Source organism: Polyodon spathula, chromosome 25 (assembly GCF_017654505.1).
Source record: "Polyodon spathula isolate WHYD16114869_AA chromosome 25, ASM1765450v1, whole genome shotgun sequence".
Lineage (NCBI taxonomy): Eukaryota > Metazoa > Chordata > Actinopteri > Acipenseriformes > Polyodontidae > Polyodon > Polyodon spathula.
In genome coordinates, this window is record NC_054558.1 from 19044683 (window position 1) to 19067757 (window position 23075).

The 23075-nt window shown below is 40.1% G+C and overlaps 1 protein-coding gene across 9 annotated transcripts in view; it reads left to right on the forward strand.

Annotated features, from left to right (window-relative positions):
• The first annotated feature begins 420 nt into the window (after nucleotides 1-420).
• The window catches only part of LOC121299848 (nuclear receptor corepressor 2-like), a 120477-nt gene continuing 97822 nt past the window's right edge, over nucleotides 421-23075 (forward strand). For 8 of the 9 annotated variants that reach the window (XM_041227991.1, XM_041227997.1, XM_041227998.1 and 5 more), the window contains exons 1-2: nucleotides 421-635; nucleotides 22787-22948. In XM_041227991.1, coding sequence (XP_041083925.1) covers nucleotides 22844-22948 — 105 coding nt within the window. In that variant the 5' untranslated portion in view covers nucleotides 421-635; nucleotides 22787-22843. Of the gene's footprint in view, nucleotides 636-21337; nucleotides 21468-22786; nucleotides 22949-23075 lie in introns of those variants that run through there. The other variant, XM_041227992.1, reaches the window with a different exon arrangement.

Consider the following 23075-nt stretch of genomic DNA (forward strand, 5'->3'; position numbering starts at 1 on the left):
GTTTGTGCAAATGCGGTTGCAATTACATTTGTTAATCACCCAGTAGGGAAATGTGGCGATATTTACAAAACTGTGCAGTCTAACAACATGTTTCTGTGAGTCGTGCTAGGGGGTGTACTGCGCCTTTAAGACGAACACAGAGGGGAAACGTTGTGTCTGGTAGTGTTGTCTTGCAATACTGTTGGGACCGGACCATCAATCCTCCACTGTATATTTCAGTCAGGGGCTGCAAGAGGCAAAAAAGGAAACCAAAGCAACAACAACAAAACCCAGCATGATCACAAAGTTACTCACATAGAGAGAGAGAGAGAGAGAGAGAGAGAGAGAGAGAGAGAGAGAGAGAGAGAGAGAGAGAGAGAGAGAGAGAGAGAGAGAGAGAGAGAGAGAGAGAGAGAGAGAGAGAGAGAGAGAGAGAGAGAGAGAGAGAGAGAGAGAGAGAGAGAGAGAGACGGCACAGGCAGGCATTTTAGAAGAGGAAGAAACGGAGAAACACGTTAATCTGTGGATTATTGTCAGAAGAGAATAGTGAGGGTGCCGAGAGATCTTGATATAGGACAGTCGTGGTGGCCACATGTTTAGGGAGCTTTGTTAACGCAGACTTTGCAACATGAGGACTCCTTGTCGGATTTAGTAAGGTAAGGCGGAAATAATGTACTTTTAAACGGACAGTGACCACTTTCCCCCCCGATACAGTCTTGTGTCAGTAATTTACTGTTTATTCCGCTTAATCTCAGAATAAGCATTTATTTACTATACACAGTTAACTGTAAGCAAACGACAATGCAACACGGGGTGCATATCTTTTAGTATTGTTTATTTATATTGTGTTTTCGCAGGACGTATTTAATTTAAAATGGCTTGTTAATCAAGAGGTTTTTATTACAAACTCAAACTTCAGTCGTTTCAGTATAACTTGTCAAGTGGTCAACCGACCTTGATCTGTAAAAATAAATAAACAAAAGGATGATCATTATTACAAAAAAATATGTTTGTGGTTGAATAGTGTTACGTAATACAAACTTTGCTTTTTCGTTTTACAGATAACTTACTGGTTGTAGCGTGAGCTACCCTTTTTCTTGTTGACACTTTTTTTTTTTTTTTTTCCCCCTAAAAGAATTTTTGGAAAAAATGTGCTAAACCAGTTTGGTCATGTCTTAGTTGTATTTCACGAGTAGCGCATGTTATTTACATGTGTTGCTGACGCCGGGGTTCAACCCAGCAGCATTCACTCTGTCTGATCTCCACACTGTATTCCCACAATCGGTCTGTGTTGTTTTTCCAACTCGAAGTGGAAGCTAAGTCTAGAAGACAAAACACTGACACCCAGACTGATTCACTGCTGTGAACGATTGTGATTAAGGAAATCAAAACAAACAAACAAAAAAAAAACCCACAACAAACGAATGGTTTGTGTTGAATGTTTATGCACATCACATACATTATTGCTGTATTGTCAATACAATTAATTACAAATAAAACTTAACGGTTAACTTTAGTTTACTGCATGGCAAAAAAAAAGCTAAAATATCTACGCAGTCATTTAAATACTCATTGGGCTGCATACTTTTCAATTTCAGAAAGTAAAATGTACGATAAATTAATGTGGGTGTATTGGAAAACCAATGTGTGCCAAATAGTATTGATTGGGATGCGATCGCTTCTAAAACGTGAAATGAGACAGTTGTCACCATAGGCATGCTGTAGCTTTAGAACTTCAGTTGCCGTACCGAAGTTGGCATGTCATTGTCAGGTTTTCAGCTGCATTGGTGACCAGCAGGGCGGCATTTTTGTACTACTAATTGCAATTAAATTGCAATGTAATGCATCATAAATATTTTTTCCCATAAGGTGTTTTTTTTTTTTTTTTTTTTTTCTGCATAAAGTAAATGCAAATGCATTTATAACGACAAATTTAGCTGGGGAGTGTGAGGGGCAGGGTGGGGGAGATACAGTAACATCTAGTGGTTTGCCTAACACTAATTGTGGGATATTTTTTGTTTGTTTTGTGAATCCACTTGACCCGAAGTAACACCAGCTGGAAGAATTGCTTTTGTAAAGTTTTGCATAGGGCGGTTTTAGAAAAAGAATGCAAAAAAAAAAAAAAAAAAAAACGTCAACTTTAAATAAAGTATGAGCTTGCATGGCTTTATGATAAGTGAAACTGTCAGTTTATTTGAACATTCTGTGAGGCAAAGTATTTTGACAGAACTTGCTAATGTTTTAAATGTAGGCATAAAAAAATAATCTGCTTTAGTAACGATTCCGTTCCCATGTCATACATTTTATAATGAGGCATCCTGTTTATACTATGTTTGTAGTGAGCCGATTAAATTATTAAGTTGATACATTGTACTGCTATATATTGTATTAAAACAAACTCAGAGCCTGACTTTCATCATAAGGAATAATAAATAAAAACAAAACTTGGAGGCCTACACCCTCTCCCTGAGGCTTGCTGCTACACAGGCATACTTTTGGCTACCTGGTTTCCTTGGTATTATTTTTAATGTTAAAAATAAGGGAAGTATAATTGATTCTTTATAATGCAATCTAGTGTTTTTCAGTTTGTACCTCTCTTGCATTGGCACAGTGTTTCACATTCAGACTCCAGAAGATGTACCTTTGGTGTATAGGCACAATGAATATGCACCTGACTTTGCTTACTGTTCAAATTACTGCTGTCCACAAAGGGGAGTATGCATATTTAATCATGTGATCTATTGACGCCCATTTCTGGCTATTGCAGTTGATCATGTTAATTGGGATAAACCTCTCTAGTCTTTAGTTGTAGGCCATATACACAGCATGACCGGGACAATCTAATTGCCTTGCCTAGAAATCTTTAGGCCCGTTAACAAAATTGTTTGTGTTTTAAGCCAAGGACTGTTTAAATGAAATGTACATTCATCTGAACAGAAAGAGGCCTTTAGTGAAATTACATTCCTTTGGATGGCTGTCAGTCTTTTAAGCGCTGGACAGTATTAATAATCCCATGAGAGCGAGCGAGAGCGAGAGAAAGCGAGAAAGAGCGAGAGAGTCTGGTATAGCTGCAAGCTTTCTTGCAGTTGGCAGCTCATGAGAGGAAAATCATTTTTGGAATGCATTAGCTGATATTGCAGTTCTGGTCATATAGATTATTTAGCAGTGCTTGCTAAAGGGTTTAGTGGCACAGTGTATTGTGATAGGAATCTGAGGACTTTGCCACTACCAAGTCAAACATACAGTGCCTCAAGCATTTTAAATAGGCAAAACATTTTCTCTTGCTCTTATAGTATCAAGAGTTTACACACAAGCAGTCATTTTATTGAGAGGGTGGAACAGATAGCCATGCACTGTAAAAGTTGCTCCTCAGTGGCGCATCCGGTAAAGGCACTCAGCCCGGAGTGCAGAATGTGCCCTATAGCTTGGAGATCGTCAGTTCGAATTCAAGCTATGCCAGTGAGTTCCCAGAGGGCGTTGCACAATTGGCCAAGCACTGCCCTGGCAGGGTAAGGGTTAGATCTGCTAAAGAGTCCTTTGGCTCGCTGCACATCAGCGACCTCTGTGGACAGCCTGTACGCAGTTCAGAACTGCGTGGTCCTCTGATGCTGTAAGTTCTGGATGTGGCAGCACAACGGGGTGGCAGAGTGAAAAGTTTCTTTGAAAGCTGCAAGCTTTTACATCACAAGGTGCACCAGACAGACCCGCTCGCACAAAGGGGGATTCATTACCAGTGCAATATAATCAAACCTGGTGCATTAATCCTGATCTGGTCTTATGTTATGAAATAAAGTGAAATAGTTATAAAGCATAAATCTAAATTGAAAAACAAACAGGCTTACGTACATTGCATAACTGTACTGTGTTTATTACATATTGTCTGAGCCCGAGCATCATCAGATTTAAATCTTCCAGCGGACAGCAGTATATTTTTTTTAGAGCTAGGCCTTGCCCAGATATGAAAATAAATACTGTATATTGACCTTTCAGCACTCCATATTGGTGACAGGCGAGGTGACATTTGCTGGCATTGTGAAGGGTTTACCGAGCGTTCGTGGGATACACTGCTGTGAAACATTGGCACAACAGGCCACTTCTTCAATAGCTGCCTTAAAGGTCTTTTAGTCTCGGTTCCTTTAGAGCGAGCATGTCTTTCTTTACGCTGTCTGTAGTAATGAGCGCGCTGTGTGGGTTTTAAACTTTGTAGTTCATTGCACGCAAAACACTGTGCTTTTGTGTCACAGCGTGACGTTGTATTGATCATGCCCCGCGATGCAGCGAAAGACCATCAAAAGAAGTCCTGCAATCTCGTCCTTCCTCCTGGGAGCTCTGCTGTTTCCACAGGCTTTCCCTCTAATGTCTCTCTGGAAGGGCTGTAATGTGAAAGCCCAGTGAATTCTGATTCCATTGTGCTACAGTGCTGAACATGACCCAGTGTTCCGCTCTGCCCAGATACAGTGCCAGAAATCCTGCCAAAAGCATGCCTAGGCTACAGTACAATATTCTCATCTTGCAAAATGCAGACAAGCAAGATTTTCATTCATATTATCCCCTTTGTATGGCATTCTTAGTAATAATAACGGCAATCTGTTTAATATAGGCTTAACAAAGCAGCAGTAATACAGTATTAACAGCCGAATGACATGCCAGTGTTTTATGTTGGGTTATATAACTCTTATTTCTGTAATTGTAATCGTACCAGTAATTCAGCAACCTCTGAAACATTTACTAATAATAAGTAAAGATGCATCTAAGTGAAAGGTCACCTGAGGACATGACAAAGAGGAATGAGAGTAATTATGTGAATAGGGTGGAAGGGGGAGGATTGAAAAACAATACTTGTATTGTGGCCAGCAGCAGTTCTGATAATAGAATGTGTTGTTAATGCGTGGCCAGAAGTAGGGCCGGGGCGTGGTGTCTGGAGGGGAGTGAGGAGGGTTCTTGCAGCTCTCCAGGGAGACGCGTTCCTCTACATTACTGATCGCTCAGGCTGAAAAGTTCCATTACAGACAGATTTCGATTTTCAGAGGAACTGTATGCTGGGAGAACCGAAAGTGCTTGCTTCTGAAATACAGGCTGTCAGAATTATGTTCATAAAGGTCACTGCCTGGATATTAAAAGGTTTTTAGATTGTCGGATGTGCTTGAGGCATCAACACAGATACACTGAACTTCAATGCCTGGTTTTACAGACCCTGATTAGCACTAGTCTAGGACTAGCTTCCCAATGTTAACATCAGACAGTCCAAGATTAGTGCTTATCAGTGTCTGGAATGCCACCGGAGAATATACTAAGATACAAACCATTGTATTCCTTTAATTTGTAGATTTTACTCTACAAAGTCTATTCTGTTTCTGGAACCCACAATGAGCCCTCATGAATGAACTGGATGGGTTTCTGAAGCTGTTGCCAAGCAGCTGCATTGATTCTAACAGAAAGGGTTTCAGGAGTTCTGAAATACAGGAGCCCCTTTGTGGATGGTGCAGGTGCTGCAGACTTGATGCAGAGTTTCAAGCACTACAGGGTGGCAGTAGCAGTTGCAGTTTTGGTACTTTTCCAGTGATTTGTAAACCTGCTCCTCCTTTTGTAAAAGCAATTTTCCATTGTGAGATTGTTGCTTCGTGTCAAGATCTGTTTCGAATGGTTCATGTGAACAGCACAGGGTGGTTACAAAGTCAGTAAGCCGCTTGCATTCCTTGTCAGCTGGGCTACAGGAAACACATGGGATTGCATTAATCAGCCCTTGTACCTCAAACCATGTTAATACCCACCAGAGATCCTACCAAGCTTCGTTTGTGGTTCTCACAATATTTAAAAAACTCAAGTGTTTAATACATTTCTCATTTCTCCACATTTTTATTTAAAGAAGCCTGATCATGCAATCATTAAAGAAGACATTTAAACAATTATATACCAGTCTATATTGTATACAAATGAACATCTATTGATCCTGTAATAAGCTGTCTGCATTAGTCTGTGTTTTGATTCATTTATTAAATGAATCCCCTCACAGCTCATAATGGATGATAAGGTATCTCTCATAATGTGACGGTCTCTGGATGATAAGGTATCTCTCGTAATGTGACGCTCTGGATGATAAGGTATCTCATAATGTGACGGTCTCTGGATGACAAGGTAGCTCTCGTAGTGTGACGGGCTCTGCATGATAAGGTATCTTTTCATCTCTGTATTCAAATGACTCAGGCGGATTCAGTTTTATAAGGAAAATTACAGTTTCCCACTGCACTGAAATTCACTCAAGTGATTTTACACATTTACAGCACTACTAATAGATTTACTGACCAGAATAAAACAAATGCGTTTGTGTAAAACTGGCTCCGTCATTGTACTGCTGCAAGACGTCATGTGTAAGGTGGATGCAGAACGCTTTGCAGAATGAAGTATAGCACTGTTGCTGCTTGGTTCTGCTCTACTGTGTTAAAATGATTGTCAGTCACTGGCGCCTGGGGTGTAGGTTGAGTCAAGCAGACATGGTTCGAATCCTGGTTGTGATAAGTTGCCGATCTTGGCTTGGGGCCCTGTAGAGGAGATGCGCAAACTTTACAAAATCTGATTGCGTTATGAAACAGGTTAAGACCATTTGGCTGCAGGTTGGTATAATTGTTCATTTGCGATGATATTAATAGACTTTCAATAAGGCCGTTGTCTTGCTGTGACACCAACAAGCTATGAAAACAGTGGGTACCTTGCAAAAGGGGAAGCCACTCAGTTTGCCTTCGTATAGGGGTAGCTGATTAAAAAGCTTTAAAAACTACAATAAAAACAATGTCCTGTAACTTACTATACTTGAGGCATGGAAAGAAGACTCCCATTGCATATCAGTTTGACATATTCCTGTTTTACTATACAGTTTAATAAGATGCACCTGAGCTTGTTACCTATACACTGGGGCTAATCAAGCATGTCGTAAAACCTGGAATGGGTGAAGCTGCTATGCAATAGGAGTCTTACTTCCATCCCTGTACTTGGTATTTATAGTTCTGTGAGCTATTTAAAATGTCAGATTGTAATTATTTCTGGTGACTTCTAGATTTGAGACCTGACTAATCGGTTTAACCAACTTCCCCAGTCAGTTTGGATAATACATATCTTGCCTTCTTCCAATGGCATTCCAGCTACAGTTCAGTAGGAGTAGGTGGAATGTTGATCAGTTATACCGGTTTTTGGCAGCTCTCATGCCACCTTCACACAAGGCTTTGCAGAAGAGTGCAAGGGGAGAAAAAAAATGTGATTTGAGTATGAGTGAGCGTAAATAACAAGCACAGAAGCACAGTAATATGCTGTCTGAGTTTATGCACAGCCGCTGTGTACTGTAGCATGACTCCTCTTGCCTGCAGGTGAAAGTATTTCCCCACAAGATGGCAATTTATACAGTATTTATCATTGCCTGGCACGCTGTCTTTGGATTTTATTCCTCTGTGGCTCGAAATCTACAAGACCCTGCTGTTTGTTAGTGTCGGGTATCGATGTCCTTGTATTCTCACAGGGTTAGGACAAGGGCTATATTTCCATAGTCTGTTGTCACACAATAGTTGAACCATATCAGATGTGTTTATCACATTTCGTTACAGCATGTCTTTCCTCACAGTCTCATCTGCAGTTTGGAGCTGATTTAATTGTATGGTATTTTATGGCAAACAGTTTAACTGTTTGGATTACTAACGGTACTGTGTCTTCAAATCTGAGTTCAAATAACTCCTTTGCTGCAGCATTGCCTCCATTTCATTACGACCTGATTAACATCTTCAGGTTATATTGCCAGTGCTGATGGGCCGAATATTATGCTGTTTTAGCCACAAACTAAATAGAAACTGGGAGGAATTGGGAGTTCATGTTTCAGTGGAAGAAAGAAGGATAAAAATGAACAGGGGTTTTGGATTCCAAGATACCTGGATTAAAAACCTGGCACTGTAGTACGGTTTTGCTTTGTGTAGAGCACTATAGTAACATCTCAATGTGTCTTGTAACAAGAGCCTATACTCTTACAACCAGGTAAGAAATGGGGAAAGTACAAGTTTTAATGTATGAAGTTAGCAACGGGATACGTTGAAACTCTAGAGCACTGCAGATAAGGTCTGTGGCATGCAGCCAGTGCAGTTCATTCAGGCCAAGAACACAGTGTGAGTACTGCTTGCCAGAATGCATATCAAGGATTCCCAGCCGCCTGGTGGTGTGGTCTAGTGGCATGGTGCTACAGCGGACAGCATAGGATGAGCGGCTATCATGTGAGCCACTGAACTACTAGTGAAGTCATATTTAACAGGAACCGCCACTTGAAAGGGCTGTTGTTATCCATTGTAAAAAAAGCACCCTTGCTAGAGCTGAATACATACTGTAAGCAACTAACTAAATCTTCCTCCCCTAGTGCTGTTAATTTCCATTCTGTAACTGCCTGAATAATGTGGGTTACACTATTCTAGCAAGCAGCCCTCGCTCTGTATCACGTTTCAGAGTATTTGAAAATAGATGGAAATGACAGGCAAGTTCCAGCCAATTTCCAGACTGGATGCTGTTTGGCAGCACTCATCTGGAGACTGTTTGGGTTTTTATTTTTTTCATAACCATTGTGCAGAACAAGTCTGGGCTTAAATACACCTACACTACAGTAATTGCCACATATTGTCTAGTGTGTTGCATGTATCTGCCCATGTCAATGGATTTGTTGCTCTTGGGCATTGGGGAGGCAGTGGTAGGGGGTACAGTAATTGTGACACATTGTCTAGTGTGTTGCATGTAGCTGCCGATATGAATGGAATTGTTGCTCTTGGGCAGTGAGGAGGCAGTATTAGGGACAGCAGTTCTTCTTTGTGCTCGCCCCCACCAAAATGAAATACAGGGGAATGAGTTTACAAGACATGAACAGCAAAGGACTGGGGTTGTTAGAGAGCAGCTTCTAATGGAGGAAGGTCTTTGCTGTGCACATTAGAAAGAAGTCAAGCATCAGTGTTGCAAGCTAATTCTTCATTGTAAGTCAATATGTTATAAAAGGGAACTTTTCTGTAAATATTTAAATTATTTGAAAAAAAGATATTGACTAAACGGCTAATGAGGAAATCTCCCCCACCCTAATTATTTGAAAAGCACTCAACCAAGATATATTTGCATTCGGTACACTATTTGGAGAGTGACTAGTCCTGTATGTCAGTGAAGACAAGGACACGACCCCATCTCAGAAGTGTTCTCCTAATGACAGCCGGTACTATAATTAGTGATTTGATTGCTTTTGTTTGGTTAGCGTCTCTTTGCCTGCTGTGCTTTGCTGCAGCTCAACAGGAGGCATGTCGTGGTTTTATTACCTTGAGAGCCACATTCTTGCAGCTACTGTACTGCAGTCTCGATACCCTGCCAGATTGACTGAGCGACTTTTCCTGCTTCCTGAATTGAATGGCCGGTTCCTCAGATGGAAGTGACGTTTGTGCAGGAATGTGATCGTTTTAAAAGGGGAAGCTTCTTAATCCCTAAATAAATAGAGTGCTCAAGAAGGAATGCACCTTATACCTCTAAAGTGAACTCCACTCATGAAAAAAAAGTCTGTTCCCAGAGTGGTTTTCTTTTTTTCCTTCCAATTTGGTGACATTTGCAGTATTCTAGTTAATCTGGCTAGTGTAGTGAGATCTGTGTGGTAGAGTTTTGAACCCAGATGCAGTGTTTAATAAACCTAACCTTAACTTGCAGTCTTTCAGGGCATGGTACAGTGGAAAAGAGAGACCAGTGAATCGCAAGCCTTCAAAGCAGATTGAATTTAGCTGTTTTGATACGGTACATGCAAGGACAAGACATTTATTTGGGTTAAGATAAGAAGCTCCATTAAAGTGCTTCATTTTGACACCCTCTATGAGACCGGTGACAGTAATGCATAGTGTATAGTAAGGCTTTGGGTATTTTCCTGCTAGGGTAAATCATTTTATAGCTGGGGGAAAAAAAAAAAAAACACCCTTTTAGATCAAGAAGCCGCTTGAGGAAAAATAAATTGTGGAGGAGAAACTTTTGTTTGAGTTGTTCTGGTTTTTAACTTTCACTGGCTTTTGATCACACTTTATGAAAACATACAATACTTGTCAGATAAGAGAACCTGCCACTATCCCCATTGAAATCTGACAACTGACACACATGCTTCAGTGCTCCTATAATAATAATAATAGTATGCAGCGCATTGCTGGCATTTTTGCGGTGAGCTTTGATATACAGTTTTGTCAAGGCAGGGGACTCTTGCTTCTGACTCAAATAGCAGATGTTAAAACAAAGCAATATTTTTCTCATTACCTTATAAGACAGGGGGAACCTCTGATTAATACAACCCTGTAATTGTATCTGTGGTATTGGACTTTCCAAGTAGCATCGCTTCAGTTCACTGCCCTGGCAGGGTTCAGCATATTTCTCCGGAGGCTTGCAATACATTCCTCTTGCTCTTAACTGGATTTCACTTATTTTAAGGAGTAATTTACAGTTTTTAGTAGTGGGATTCTTCTGGCACTTGCAGTACTATGTCTCAGAGCTCTCTTTTTTTGCTTTTACAAAATTCCAGCAGCTGTATTGGGATTCCCAGGAAATATTTACTGTGTGGTGTATTCCCTGGCCATTCTCAGGAATCCCAGTTTAATGAATGTACATAAGGGAGAAGGCTTTGATATCTTTTTTTTGTTCCCCCTGTTTGCCACTAACATGTTTCTAATGCATTTCTCTTTACATCTGAAGCACCCAGCAGTCAAAAGATTTATCATCAAACCGAGCAAGCGCATTATTCCCCCCGCCCCCCTACCCCCCCCTGGACGGGATGGGGTGGTGGGTTGTGCCGGCTCTTTTCAATGAATAGTTCCTGACCTCGGGGTTAATGGAATCTGATGGCTAGACAGACCTGCAGTCTTATTTGTTAGGGACCTGACTGCACAGATGACATTCCGGCAGGTCAAGCAGATTGATAGCTTGTGGTGTTGTTATGACCGGCAAGGCACAGATTGGGGGTTGGGTTAATAGGTGGCTTAAGTTGCCACTCGTAGCCTTGGCTTATGATGCCTGGCCTATCGGAGGTCGTTTTGACGGCTGATGCGTTTTCTATGCATGTCTGCATCTGATTGGGCGTGGCGACGAACAACATTAACATTAGCGCTTGGTATCTGAACGGGAGCATTGGTTTGAATATTTGAAAATAAAATGAAACTGATATTCAGTTTGTTCCATGTTGAAGAAATGAAACAAACCAGGTACCCCATCAAATTACCCATTAAAGAAAGAAGATAAACGCTAATCAGTGTGCTGTTTATTTCAGACATCATTTATGCATTGGTTTCCTGTGAATGGTATCTTTTTGATGCAGTCATTTATATAGTCTGTAATATAAACAAATATGTGAATTTTTGTTGAGTACATTTTAGGATGTTTTTTTTTTTTTTTCCCCCTGAATATTCCAAATTTGTCGCAGCACTGATATAGTTTGTGACCCACATATATAAGGTCTATTCTTTCAGTATGGTGTTTAAGAAGTCACTTGCAGATGTGTTCTGTATTTCAGCACAGAGCAGGGTCTTGCCCCTTTTGTGTGTATTTGTTTCTGTTGAAGCCTGCTCCTTCCTGATATTTTATTATGTCTTTATTAACAGAAATGTTAACTGCTTCCTGTTTGCTGTCTTTGGGGGAGGGAGGGACAGCGTTTCGGGTTTCTCGAGCGAGTGAATTTTCAGTAAATGTGTTCTTCAGGGTCGCTGTGCTTCACTGAATGTTATTGCTGTAATGTATGTAGATATTCAGATAACAAATCGAGCACCGCTGGTGGCAGGAAGCCATATTTAGACAAGCAGTTGTGTTAGGGTGACTTGCATCTAAAAGTGACTGTTTGTGGGCCGAGATCATCGTTATCAGTTTATCTGCCACACAGTTTTGATAGAGATTGTGTTCCAGGATGCTGAACTACTGTTGTGCTCATGAGGTAGTAAGACATCATGTGTACAGAAATCGTTTGAGCCTCTGTAGGCTTTGATATGAGATTATAAAGCTACACTTCATTGGCTTGGGTCAGGTGCGCTACATTTAGAGTTACACTTCTATAAATACTGTAGAGAAAGGCAAAGCAAATATGAAATAAGTGTTGGTATAGAAAGTGGTCTGCTCTTGTCAAAGCCTTCTTGTTTCTACTCGCAGCCCCTTACCCTGTTCCAAAGTAGGCCTCAGAGCTGCTTGCTTCCATCAAAAAGCACATGCAGTGTTTTTATTACTGTACCTTCATTCATTTTTTTAGTTTCAGGATGCAGAATTGCAAGACCCTTAATCTGCCCCCTTGCAATTTAACCAAACAAACTAAAACTCCATTGAGGATGTGAATTCTGTAAGTGCTAATCTATTAATCTGTTGGCTGGACACGTGTACATCACTTAACCTTATCAGTATCTCAAGTACTACAGAAGAAAATGATGATATTAAGCCACTGTTCTCAACACTGAGGGAATTTTATTATTTTTTTGCTTTGAGTCAGTGATATCTTGAGGCTAGTAAGTTTTTTTCAGATTTCAACACTAAATAGTTATGCTGTGGCCTTTCCTCTCAGGAGTACTGTATGATGTATCCTGCTATGTAAATCTGTGCACTGAGTGACTGCTCCTGGCACTGTTCAGAATATTGACTGTCTCCTCGAAGCAGGAAATTCAACAGGAAAGCAGCTAACATTGTATTTCAGCATTTAGACTTTCCTGTGGTTTAGTTGGGGCTTCTTCTGACATAGATGTGTTAATCATATAGAAAAACTGAGAAGCCGAAGAGCATGTCGTTCAGTAAACTGCAATCGAAAAAGGACATTTCTAAACTAAAACTGTACTTGAACTTGTTTATTGTTTGAAGATATAAATGCTTACTTATTCAGTTTAGATAGATAGATAGATAGATAGATGGGTTGGCTACTTTTCGATATTAATTGGTAGAGCTTGTTAAACGTCACATTCCCCCAAAATATGAGTTCGACAAATACATTTATATTTGATAAATGTCGGTAAAACCACTCACTATTTTTTATTTTCTTACCAAAAATAATCATTTAGAAATCCTCTCTAGTTTGTGTAGTTGATATACTTGCTGTCAGTCATCTCAATGGTCCGTTACTACTGTAGTTTCACCCTGTTCTGACAGATCTCGTTGACTGAAGCAGTGCTAGAATGCTGTCATTTGCCAGCTACAGCGCCTGGCATTCAAAGGGCCTACTTTGAAATTAGCGGTTTAAGGTGTACGTAAGCTTTTGCTTTTAGGTACACGGTGATAGTTACTAATTTGATTTGAAAATGGGGCGCAAGAGAAAAACACTTGAATATTGTGCAAAATACCCTACTCGACGGCTGAAGTCTCCGCAGCAGGACGAAGCGGGCCGGTCTGCCGTGCCTGTTTTTTTCTGTGGATATTATTTTTACTCGTAAATTAATTATGTAAAGGTCTGTGTATTACACTGTTATATGCTGAGTTTACTGCGGTTTATTAGGGATCATTTTTAATGTGTAGCTCAGCTGTGGCCAAACGTTATTTCAATTAGAATGTTTGTAACCATGGTTTTGTTGCATGTTGAATATGATAAAGGTGTTTCGCTAAATTAGACGTTTTTTTTCAGTGGCATAAAAAGTCTGGCTTTTTTTTTTAAGCATAAAGGTAGATTTCACGCATTCTCTGCTTGAATTAAAAAATAAAGATCGGAAAAAACGGTAAATTCTTTCTAAAATAAAAGTCGATATTAATCGTCTTTTTGGCAAAAACACACACACACACACACGTATACATACATATATATCATATATATATATATATATATATATATATATATATATATATATATATATATATATATATATATATCTACTATCCATTGTCTCTCGCCAGAATAAACTATCCTACTGGTTGAGATTATATTTATTACCTCTGTATTGTTTTATAATGCTACAATACAGTGCTTCAGTACAGAAAATCCTTTGTTGACACAAAGCAATTTATAAAAAAAAAAAAAAAAAAAAAAAAAAAAAAGAAGCGAGAATATGAGTCTGTTATTCAGAAGATCGCTCTGGAGTTGCTGAGCAGAAATGTAAAAGGGCTCAAGTGATAGATTGCAACCCCTAAGTGTCTACTGGCAGTAGGCCAATACCGCCATGGTTACCAGGAATTGTTTCTCCCTGCCAGTGCTGGGAATAAAAGCGTACCCTCTTGGCTTTCCAGCGGGAGGAGCGGATTTATGTAATCCACACAGTTTTCCAGTCAGGAAATTAGAACAGGTTCTATATATCACAGGGACACCCTGTTAGTGTAGGCTATCTCCTTTGTGTCTTGGCCTCTATTTCTGAAGGATTTACTGATCCGGTAGCATTAGACGGTCCACCCGGTGTATTGGCGGACTGTAAGCAGCCTGTACAAATCGGAGAAGTCAAGTGTGCTGCTGTTTTAAATTATTCTGGAAGGATTTTACTGTAAAGCAAGCTTGAAGTGGATTTACTGGCTCAGGTGTCATTAGCAGTTTAAGTATTTTAAGAACCAACCCCCTCTATTCTACCAGCCAAAAAATGCTGTGATCAGCAGTTGGGTTCTGTCTCTTAAGAGCAAGGTTAACATAATTACTTCTTTAGACAGAGAGCAGTAGAACTTGTTATAGGTTACAACTGTCGGCTAAAAATGTCTGGCTGTCTTGCACTTTTATTGTAGGATTGATGTGTTGTGACTGCAGTGCAGAGGTGGAAATCCCCATGCCACCACTCTGTAGACAGTTCAGCCCATCAGGACGTTTACCTTTAGCTGTTGCCATGTTCCTCAAACCCTGCGTTGTGTTTTAGTCTGAATGTGTGAGAGCTGGCTGGCCCCCATGCTTGACGGTCACGTCTTGCCATTCCTGAAGGGGTGTCGTGTTGTGTGGGTGTCACGCTGCAGCCAAGTCAATGAGCACATATCTCTCTCGGCTCCAGAAAGCCGTGCCTGCAGTCCTTTCCTTTCACTCTTGCCTGTGCTCCTGAGATTTCGGCCTTTCACTGAGTTTTAACACCTCACGCACTGTGATAAAAGCAAGGGTTAGCTCTGTCTGGGCTGATTTAAAAAAAAAAAAAAAAAACTTCAGAAGAAATAAACACAGTTGCTTTATACTGTATCCTGTATTATTTCCCTGTTCTGTTATGACACCCGTTCAATTTGACCAGATATACAGTACATACATAACATGTTAACAATTAACTGACTACAAATTTGCATCTTTTTTTTATTTTATTACTATTTTTTTTTAATGTAAAGTCACCAACATTTTGCATTTAGTATAGTAGTTTGTTTTGTTGATCTCTTTCTGTTGGCGTGTTTCTGTCATTGATTAGTTCCAGGATACTGTTTGACTTGATTTGAGTATGACTGTCAATACATTTTAATGGATTAATGTTTTTAGTAAAAAAAACAAAAAAAACAATTCTAAAAAACTAAGGCCATTGCATCCTAACCCTGTAGACAGTGTTATGGCAGGAGTTTAATTTGCTGTAATACTGTTTCAACATACAGTCATGTCATGAAACCAGTCAGCTAGGGAGCACATCAGTGACAGGAGAATCTAAAGTGCAATATGTACTCTCGCTGAACAGTGGCGCGTTATCATGCAGACCCATCCCCTGACCTGGCAATGAGGTTCAGAGTGTGAAACTCATTAGCAGAGTAACTAAGGGACCTGAAATGGAAACCGGGAAGCAGTCGGGTTGTGGAATGTGCAAATCACATAGTGGAGACAAATCTGTGCAGGAAATTGCTCGTTTAGAAAGAAGTTCATGTTTGTTTGAAGCCGGAATGGTTTATTTAATGTGAAATAAATCTTGTTGCATGCGATCGTTTACATTGTTAGCTTGCTGTCTATATTCCATAATCCGAAGCTCGGCTCGGTGGGACCACAGTGGGACATCTTTGGCAATTGCCTGTTCTGTCTTTCAATAAGCGGCAGTGATTCTGTCCCCTCATTATTCAGCAAACCTACTTAATTCCGGTCCAACCCTATGTTAATATTATCATGTTGAGATGGCCAGAATATAACTGGGACTCTGTGTCCTGGTCATATCACTTTAGTAGTTCACACACACACACACACACACACACACACACACACACACATACACTGGTTAATACCAATCGCATTTGTTAGTCATAAAACAGATTTCCACACTGCTTAATATAATTTTTGGAGGAAAAAAAAGCATAATGTTTAGAAGGTTTACACGTAGTTGTAGATGATCTCTTCATAAGAAAGACTCTTTGGTAGATTTTTTCAAGCTGTGTTTTCCCTTTTGCAATGTCTGGTAGTGTGTGTAATGGTGCTGACCGGTCTTGTCTCCCTGGTGTGTTGTTAAAGCGCACTGCCTGGGAGATGAGAGGTATAAATGATATCCCTCTGGCAGTACTGTGTAGTGAAACCTCACACTGCCACCCATCCCCCACAGCGAGAAGTACTGTGGTGAGCCTTTGTTTTGTTTTTATTTGTGAAAAAAATTGATTTGGAGGAAATGTGGGTGCCCTACATAGATTTTACTGTAGCTGCATACTGTACAGTAACGCATGTTTATTTGTTTTGTTTTTTGTTAAACCCCTGGAGTGTGGAGTAAGTTAACTGATCCTCCAATTAGGGGCAAATTTGGTGTGGTTTTAGTCTTACTATTCAAGTTTATCCTACTAATAATACTGACCTACTAGTTGGTTTGTTACGTGTACTAAAAGTGTGAATATCTGAAACGTGAGCCTCTTACGTGCCCAGAGTTTAATCATTTGGAGTATTTAAAACATGCTGCGATCTAGTATTACTGTACATGTTAGGCTGAGAGGCAGCGTGTTAGTGTGCTTGGTCACTGCTGTCGCTCGCTGGGATTGACTGAGTTAACCAACAAATTGTAATCGATTAGCCCACCGAGGCTGTCCGCTGTCACTTCGTGTGGGCAGTGTTGATTGTGGAGTACACTCTCTGTTGTCAGTCATGCACTTCCGTTTGAATGTGAGTCAGACTGGTAAATTGGCAGAGTCGCTGTTTACCCTTGCTTCCCTCGACAGTGACCTGCAGTTACCAGCTTAACCTTTCAGCAACCTTTTTTGGAAACAACAGGAAATTTGTGAAGAACCTAGTTGGAGCTCTGACAGTGTTGCAATGTTAGGTTTCAGTTGTGAATAGCCGATAATACTGTGTGCAAAGAGCAATTTCAAACAGCCTTTGGTTTGCTGGGGTTACTGCCGTTTTATTTCAACAGGCTAGGCTTAGATTTCAAGGCTGACTTCCCCTCTATAAACACAAAGTAGAAACTGCTGGACTGGATGGAGATCACCAGGTCTAGTGGAGTAATTCATGCATTGGAATATATTCAGTATTATACACCGCTAAGGAAATAATCAATTTTATATGCAGGCAAATCATCTCATATTGAACGAGGGGCTCTCTGAAAATGGTGTTCATATACAGGCAAGATAGCATACTCAATGTGCTGTATGACAACCACTGTAATTGCATGTGGCTATCTAAAACGTACATTAACTTGTGAGTAAAGATCCACTGTTCTTAAATGTACCATAGCCTGCCATTCAATAAGTGTTTCAGTTGTTCAAAAGTAATGTTTACACTGTTTACTGTATACAGTCTACGATAATTTGTGTGATATTTAATATATTGTATAGCCTAATTTTAATATATGGTATTGCCACCGTTGATCATACACAATATTTATTGTGGTTTTATTGTCAATCCTAATATTTCTTTTAATTGTAATTTAGATTTAATAGAGTCACTGGGTAACTGAATGAACCACATAGTGTAATACTGCTGTTCAGCTATTGCTAAACGGACCGCTTAAGGAAGGCATAAAAGCATGATTACATTGAAAGGGTTTTCACTGTATAATAAATCTTTTAAACACTAGAAGGACCTCTACTTGGTGCTATTGAAGCCTCTTCAGTGTAATGTGTGACCTCAGAGAAAAACCAGACAGTAAGTGTGTACCAGCACTGGAGAGTCCGCTGTGCCTCTGATTGAAATCGCAGAATGATCCAGTGCATTCGTTCTGCATGAGTGGGCACACGCCAGCCAGCCAGCCAGCCCAGAGTAATGGGTGCTATCCAGCGAACCGAAAGCACTTTAGGCCAGCCAGCACCAGCACAGGGAAATCGGATCTGTTAAAATTGAATAACAGTTGTGAAAATCCATTTTATTATTTTGAGTTTTCAGATTTTTGTTCCTGATTTTTTTCAGATTTTTTTTTTGGTTTTAAAAATCTGTAATTTGTTAGTTAGTTTGTTTTTTTATAACTATAAGTTTTTGATACGTTGACAGCAACGATGAAGCTAGAAATGCATGAAAAAACATGACAAAAAAACCCCCTTTCTAAATAGTTTTAATCAAAGTGCTTTATGAAAAAAAGGATACAAATTGGCATAATAGAAACTAACGAGGAACAGTGTTGGCTTTTTTTTTTTCAACACACTGAACTATAACATTTCAAAGTAGATTTAATGTTTTCATTAATAATCAATGACAAACAATGTAAATAAAAGCCTAAATATTTAGATTTATTCAAATTTACTGAAGAGACACCTAGGTAGTCGTTTTCCCCCTCAAGTGATAACGGTAGCTAGCCAGTGAAGTGCCACGAAGGGCAGCGCTTTATTACACTTAAAATCACGCTCGTGTATGGTGGCTGAGAGGTGCAAAAATAGTTATTTTCATGCGTTCCCGTGTCATACAACAAACACTGCTATTTCAATTGAATTTTTTCAATATATACATATATATATTTTGTTTGCTTAAACTGATTTCTGCGGCAATGTCCTCGGGTGCCTAATTTCAGTTTTTTTCTCTGAGTTCCACGATTCCATCCGCGTTCTCCAACGTGGATTTCATAGGGCCCTAAAGTAGTTAGTCTGAGACCCTGTGAACTCTCCACAGGGCTGTTCAGTACAGAGTTGTTTCTTATTTTATAAATTAATAGAAAGTCCTACAGTGAACCTGCAGCAGTTTGTGCGCAACTCTGTGTGGAATCCCTTTAAAGCAGTGATAATAACCAAGGCTTTGAAATCCATTTTCTTAACAACACAAGAACAGTTATCACAGGTTCCTTATTTCCTTTTTTTTATTTTCAAATGAGGATATGAGTATACAATGTAAATTTAATATTGCACTTTGCTGGTTTCTGGTTACCAAAACTGCTAAAATGATGCAGTACAGTAATTTGGACACAGTACATTGTTCTAAAGATTTCTTCAAGAGTCGGGATCCTGCTTGCTGTATTTATTCATTCATTGCACTCTGTCCAAATGCAGATCTTGTGCATTGTGCACTGCATAGCCGACGTGCTGCAGCTTAATTGAAAGGGTTTCTCTATGTTCCCGAGGGTTAGCACACATATGGGTTAAGTTACCAGGAAAGACCATTCAAATAAGGGGTTCAGGGCGCTTGTTTGTTTGTTTTTTAACTGGAGAAAGTGACAATTGAGGGATATGGAAAGAAAGTGGAGAAAAACAGTGTTGCAGATGGAAAATGTTAAAAGTGAAAAAGTTGGTTAGTCCTTGTCTTTTTTTTTTCTACGCCCTGTTACCTCACTGAGCGTCGACACAGTTTGCAACGTACTTTCTAGATACCCAATCAATGAACTTACTCCTTATAGTGTAGTTCATAGCAACAGTGGTAACGGAGAGAGACAACCGTCTCTAATGAGGATCTAGAGATAAGCTTCATCCAATTTGACAGGGGGCTACATTCTTGAGTGACTGTGACTTAAATGAGGTTCAATTGCTTAGGGGTGTTTTAATAATTTTTTAGCTTTCTGAAACCTTCAGGTGACTTTAATTAATGTCTATATTATGTGTTAAACATGTTCTGTATGAGTATCACATACTGTATAAATTACATTTTTCTACCCCCAGAGATGTTTATTTATATCCAAGGGGAGCTGCTGTGTTTTGAAGCCCTGTTACCATTATGCAATGGACTGCTGCCTTCTCACTGTGGCTTTCTAAATTGCTTGAAGAGATTACTCATACTTTAGTTGATCCAGAGAAGCAGCACCAACTCTTGCAATACACAGGCAAAAAGTAGGCACAAGTTCAAGGGGTGTTTACATCAGACGCTGTCTGAAGGTATAAGCTTAGCAAAGTTAAACATTAGTGAGTGTTGAATGAGCTCGTGTCTGTTGCATCAGTGCATTCACCAGTTGTTTAAATTGAAAAGTGGATGATGTAAATTCGTACAGAATGAGCTACAGTCCCATAAGCTGGGTTTATCTATGTAGACAGGTTTTGATGAGAGAAAGAGGAATAAAGTCAGCAACTGCCATCCAGGGATAGAGGGAGTTGTAAACTCCAGAGACTATACAAATGTGCCAGGAACAGAACATGCACTGTGCACAACCTTGCAAGCTTTGCTTGGGAAAACCATACAGTGTACATGAAGCAATCGAGAGAAAAACTAAAGTCTTATATTTTCCAGATGAAGATGTGGGCTTTCGCGGATTCCTGCCCACGCGGTTTGTTTTCTTGCTGTTGCACTGCCAGACGAATACACTGGCATAGGAGGGTCTCGTTTCTTTAGAATAACACCAGTCGTGTTGCATTCGTCATGTTGGCCAGGGGCCTGTTGGTCATTAGTTGTTGGATGCAGATTGTTACACAGTGTGCTATTCCTGGACATGTGACCACGTCAATAGCAGTGTAGTGGTATGGATGTAATAAAAATGCTACTACTACAACTACTACTAAAAAAGATACTGAGTCTTGATTCCCTATAATGTACAATACTGTTTGATACTGGCCCAATTCTGCTAAGTTGTTTCCTAGCATTCAGTAGAAATGGGCATGCATGTGCAACACATCCTTTTTGAATGTGGCTAATGCCATTGAGCAACAGGCTTATATAGTGTGTGTATGACCTTTCCCTGACCTTTTGCAATCATTCTCATTGGTTTTGAATTCCTTTGCTCCAGTACTGAGGTTTAAAAGGAATCCAAATTCTCTGCACACCCCAAGACTAAATAGTAGATATGTACTTGTGTTCTACTTTATCTTCTTCTGTGGTTCGGTTGCAGCTGCAGTAGTGTAGGGGCTGCTGTAATCTGTACTAATCAAATAAAGATAAAGAGTTGGTAGTGGAGACTGTCTGATTGGATAATGCTGTAGAACAAGGCCCTCGATTCTGTATAGAAACGGAGCTGCAGTATCTTGGGTCATTCATAGCATTGCATAAGAGAACCGCAAAACAGCAAACAGGGTTTAAAGTGTATTACTGTAATTATGGCTAAGATTTACAGTCTACCTTTGCTCTTCTCAATCCCCAGTGTGAAGTGATGGCTTGTCTCCGCGGGAAGTGGGTATTGAGCGGATACCAGGTCACCTCCAGTCCCCTGCCTGCTCTGGGTTCAGCAGGTTTTATGGGCTTGCAGGTCATTGGTTATCGTGGCTTCAGGCCACAAAGGGGCCTCTGCTTCCTGCAATAGAGATCTGGAAACGATCAGCGTCCTTGCAAACAAGTTAGTCACCTGAGTAAATCTGAATCTTGATTTAGGGGGGCCGGGCCTTTTGTTTCTGTGTCCAGACCATCTAGTCCAGTGCTTGTTCCTAAAAGCTGAATAGGTTGCTGCTGTATCAAGTGATCCCTTTCAGGTAATTCTCTTGGGGATAAATTCTTATCAGCAATATTGTTTTTAGCTCGCACAACAATCATGTTGGTGTCGTGATGTCTGTTTCCAAAATTCTTTGATACTTTTGCCTTCTGTGTCTGTTTTGTGAGAGAGAGAGAGAGAGAGAGAGAGAGAGAGAGAGAGAGAGAGAGGTGTGTGTGAGCACATGTGATTTGCAGTATAACTGCTCACCAGTTTAAGCAGTCCTCTGACACATTAATGATCCGATGGTCCTCGTGTGTCCATGTTGTCTCTTTTTCTTCTGTTTGTCTCTGTCTGCACAGTGTGAGTGTAAAATGAAACTGCATGACACATATGTGCCAACGGAGGAAGGAGATAGCGATCCCCTCTTTTTTGAGCATGCTGGTCCTGCTAAAAATAATCTGTGTGGCTATTGCCAAACTCATTGACCTGCTCTTTAGGGGTGATTTTTTTAAAAATGTATTTATTTTTTTTTTGTTTTATCGTTTTCGGCATCATTTAACAGCTTGTTCAATATTAACAACGCACTGGATACTGAAGTAAACGGCAGCTACGTTTCAACATGAATGTGACCTCTGTACACCAGAAGCAGTTTTATTGAACAGTTTACGTACATTTTAAAGCAAAATTGCCTGTGTTGATGATTATATATGATGGAAAAGATATAAAAATCTCCAACCATCTGAGCAAATATCTGTTGACCTTTAGTTTTATTGCTTTAATGTGATGAGAACCAAATAATTTCGGATGACACCGGCACAGCAACCTATTATAAAACAGACCATGCAGGCAAAGATGAGGCTCGCAAGTGTAAGCAAGCAATTACACGACTCAGTTTTCTTGGTAACCGAGAAACAGGGGGAAGTTGTTTTGGAGTGAAGTACATTTCTGGCAGGTAACAACATAAATAGTAGCTTGTTGCTGATCTGCCTTTTGAGGGAAGAAAGCTGTATACATATCTCACATTTCCTTGACCTTAAAGCCAGTTTCACAGGTAGTGAATTTCAGCAGTTTTTCAAATGTGTGTGTGGATGCAGTCAAGCATACATGCAGAATAATATGTGAAGTTCACATTTGTCTTTATTGAACACATGCATGACCGTACCGTGTGGTAGCTGGCTATGGTCTTGCTCTACTGTACCAAGTGATTAATCCCCTTTGTCCTCCTTGTGTTTTGTTTTTTTCAGACTCAACACAGATCAATAATGAGCACCTTGTAAATCGCTATTAAAGGGACCACCACAATGTCCAGACCTACACAGCCTGGGCCCCAAAACAGGAGGCCGGTGGACAGCCGTCACCACCCTAACCCCCTGCCCATCCCCATGCAGCTAGCCAGGGCTCACACGGTAAGCAGTACCTTAGTAAGCAGTGCAGCTACAAGGAGGCAGGAGTGTAGTCTACAGCTATGGCCAAATGTTTAGCATCTCTTATAATTCAAACCTCATATATATATATATATATATAAAAAATATG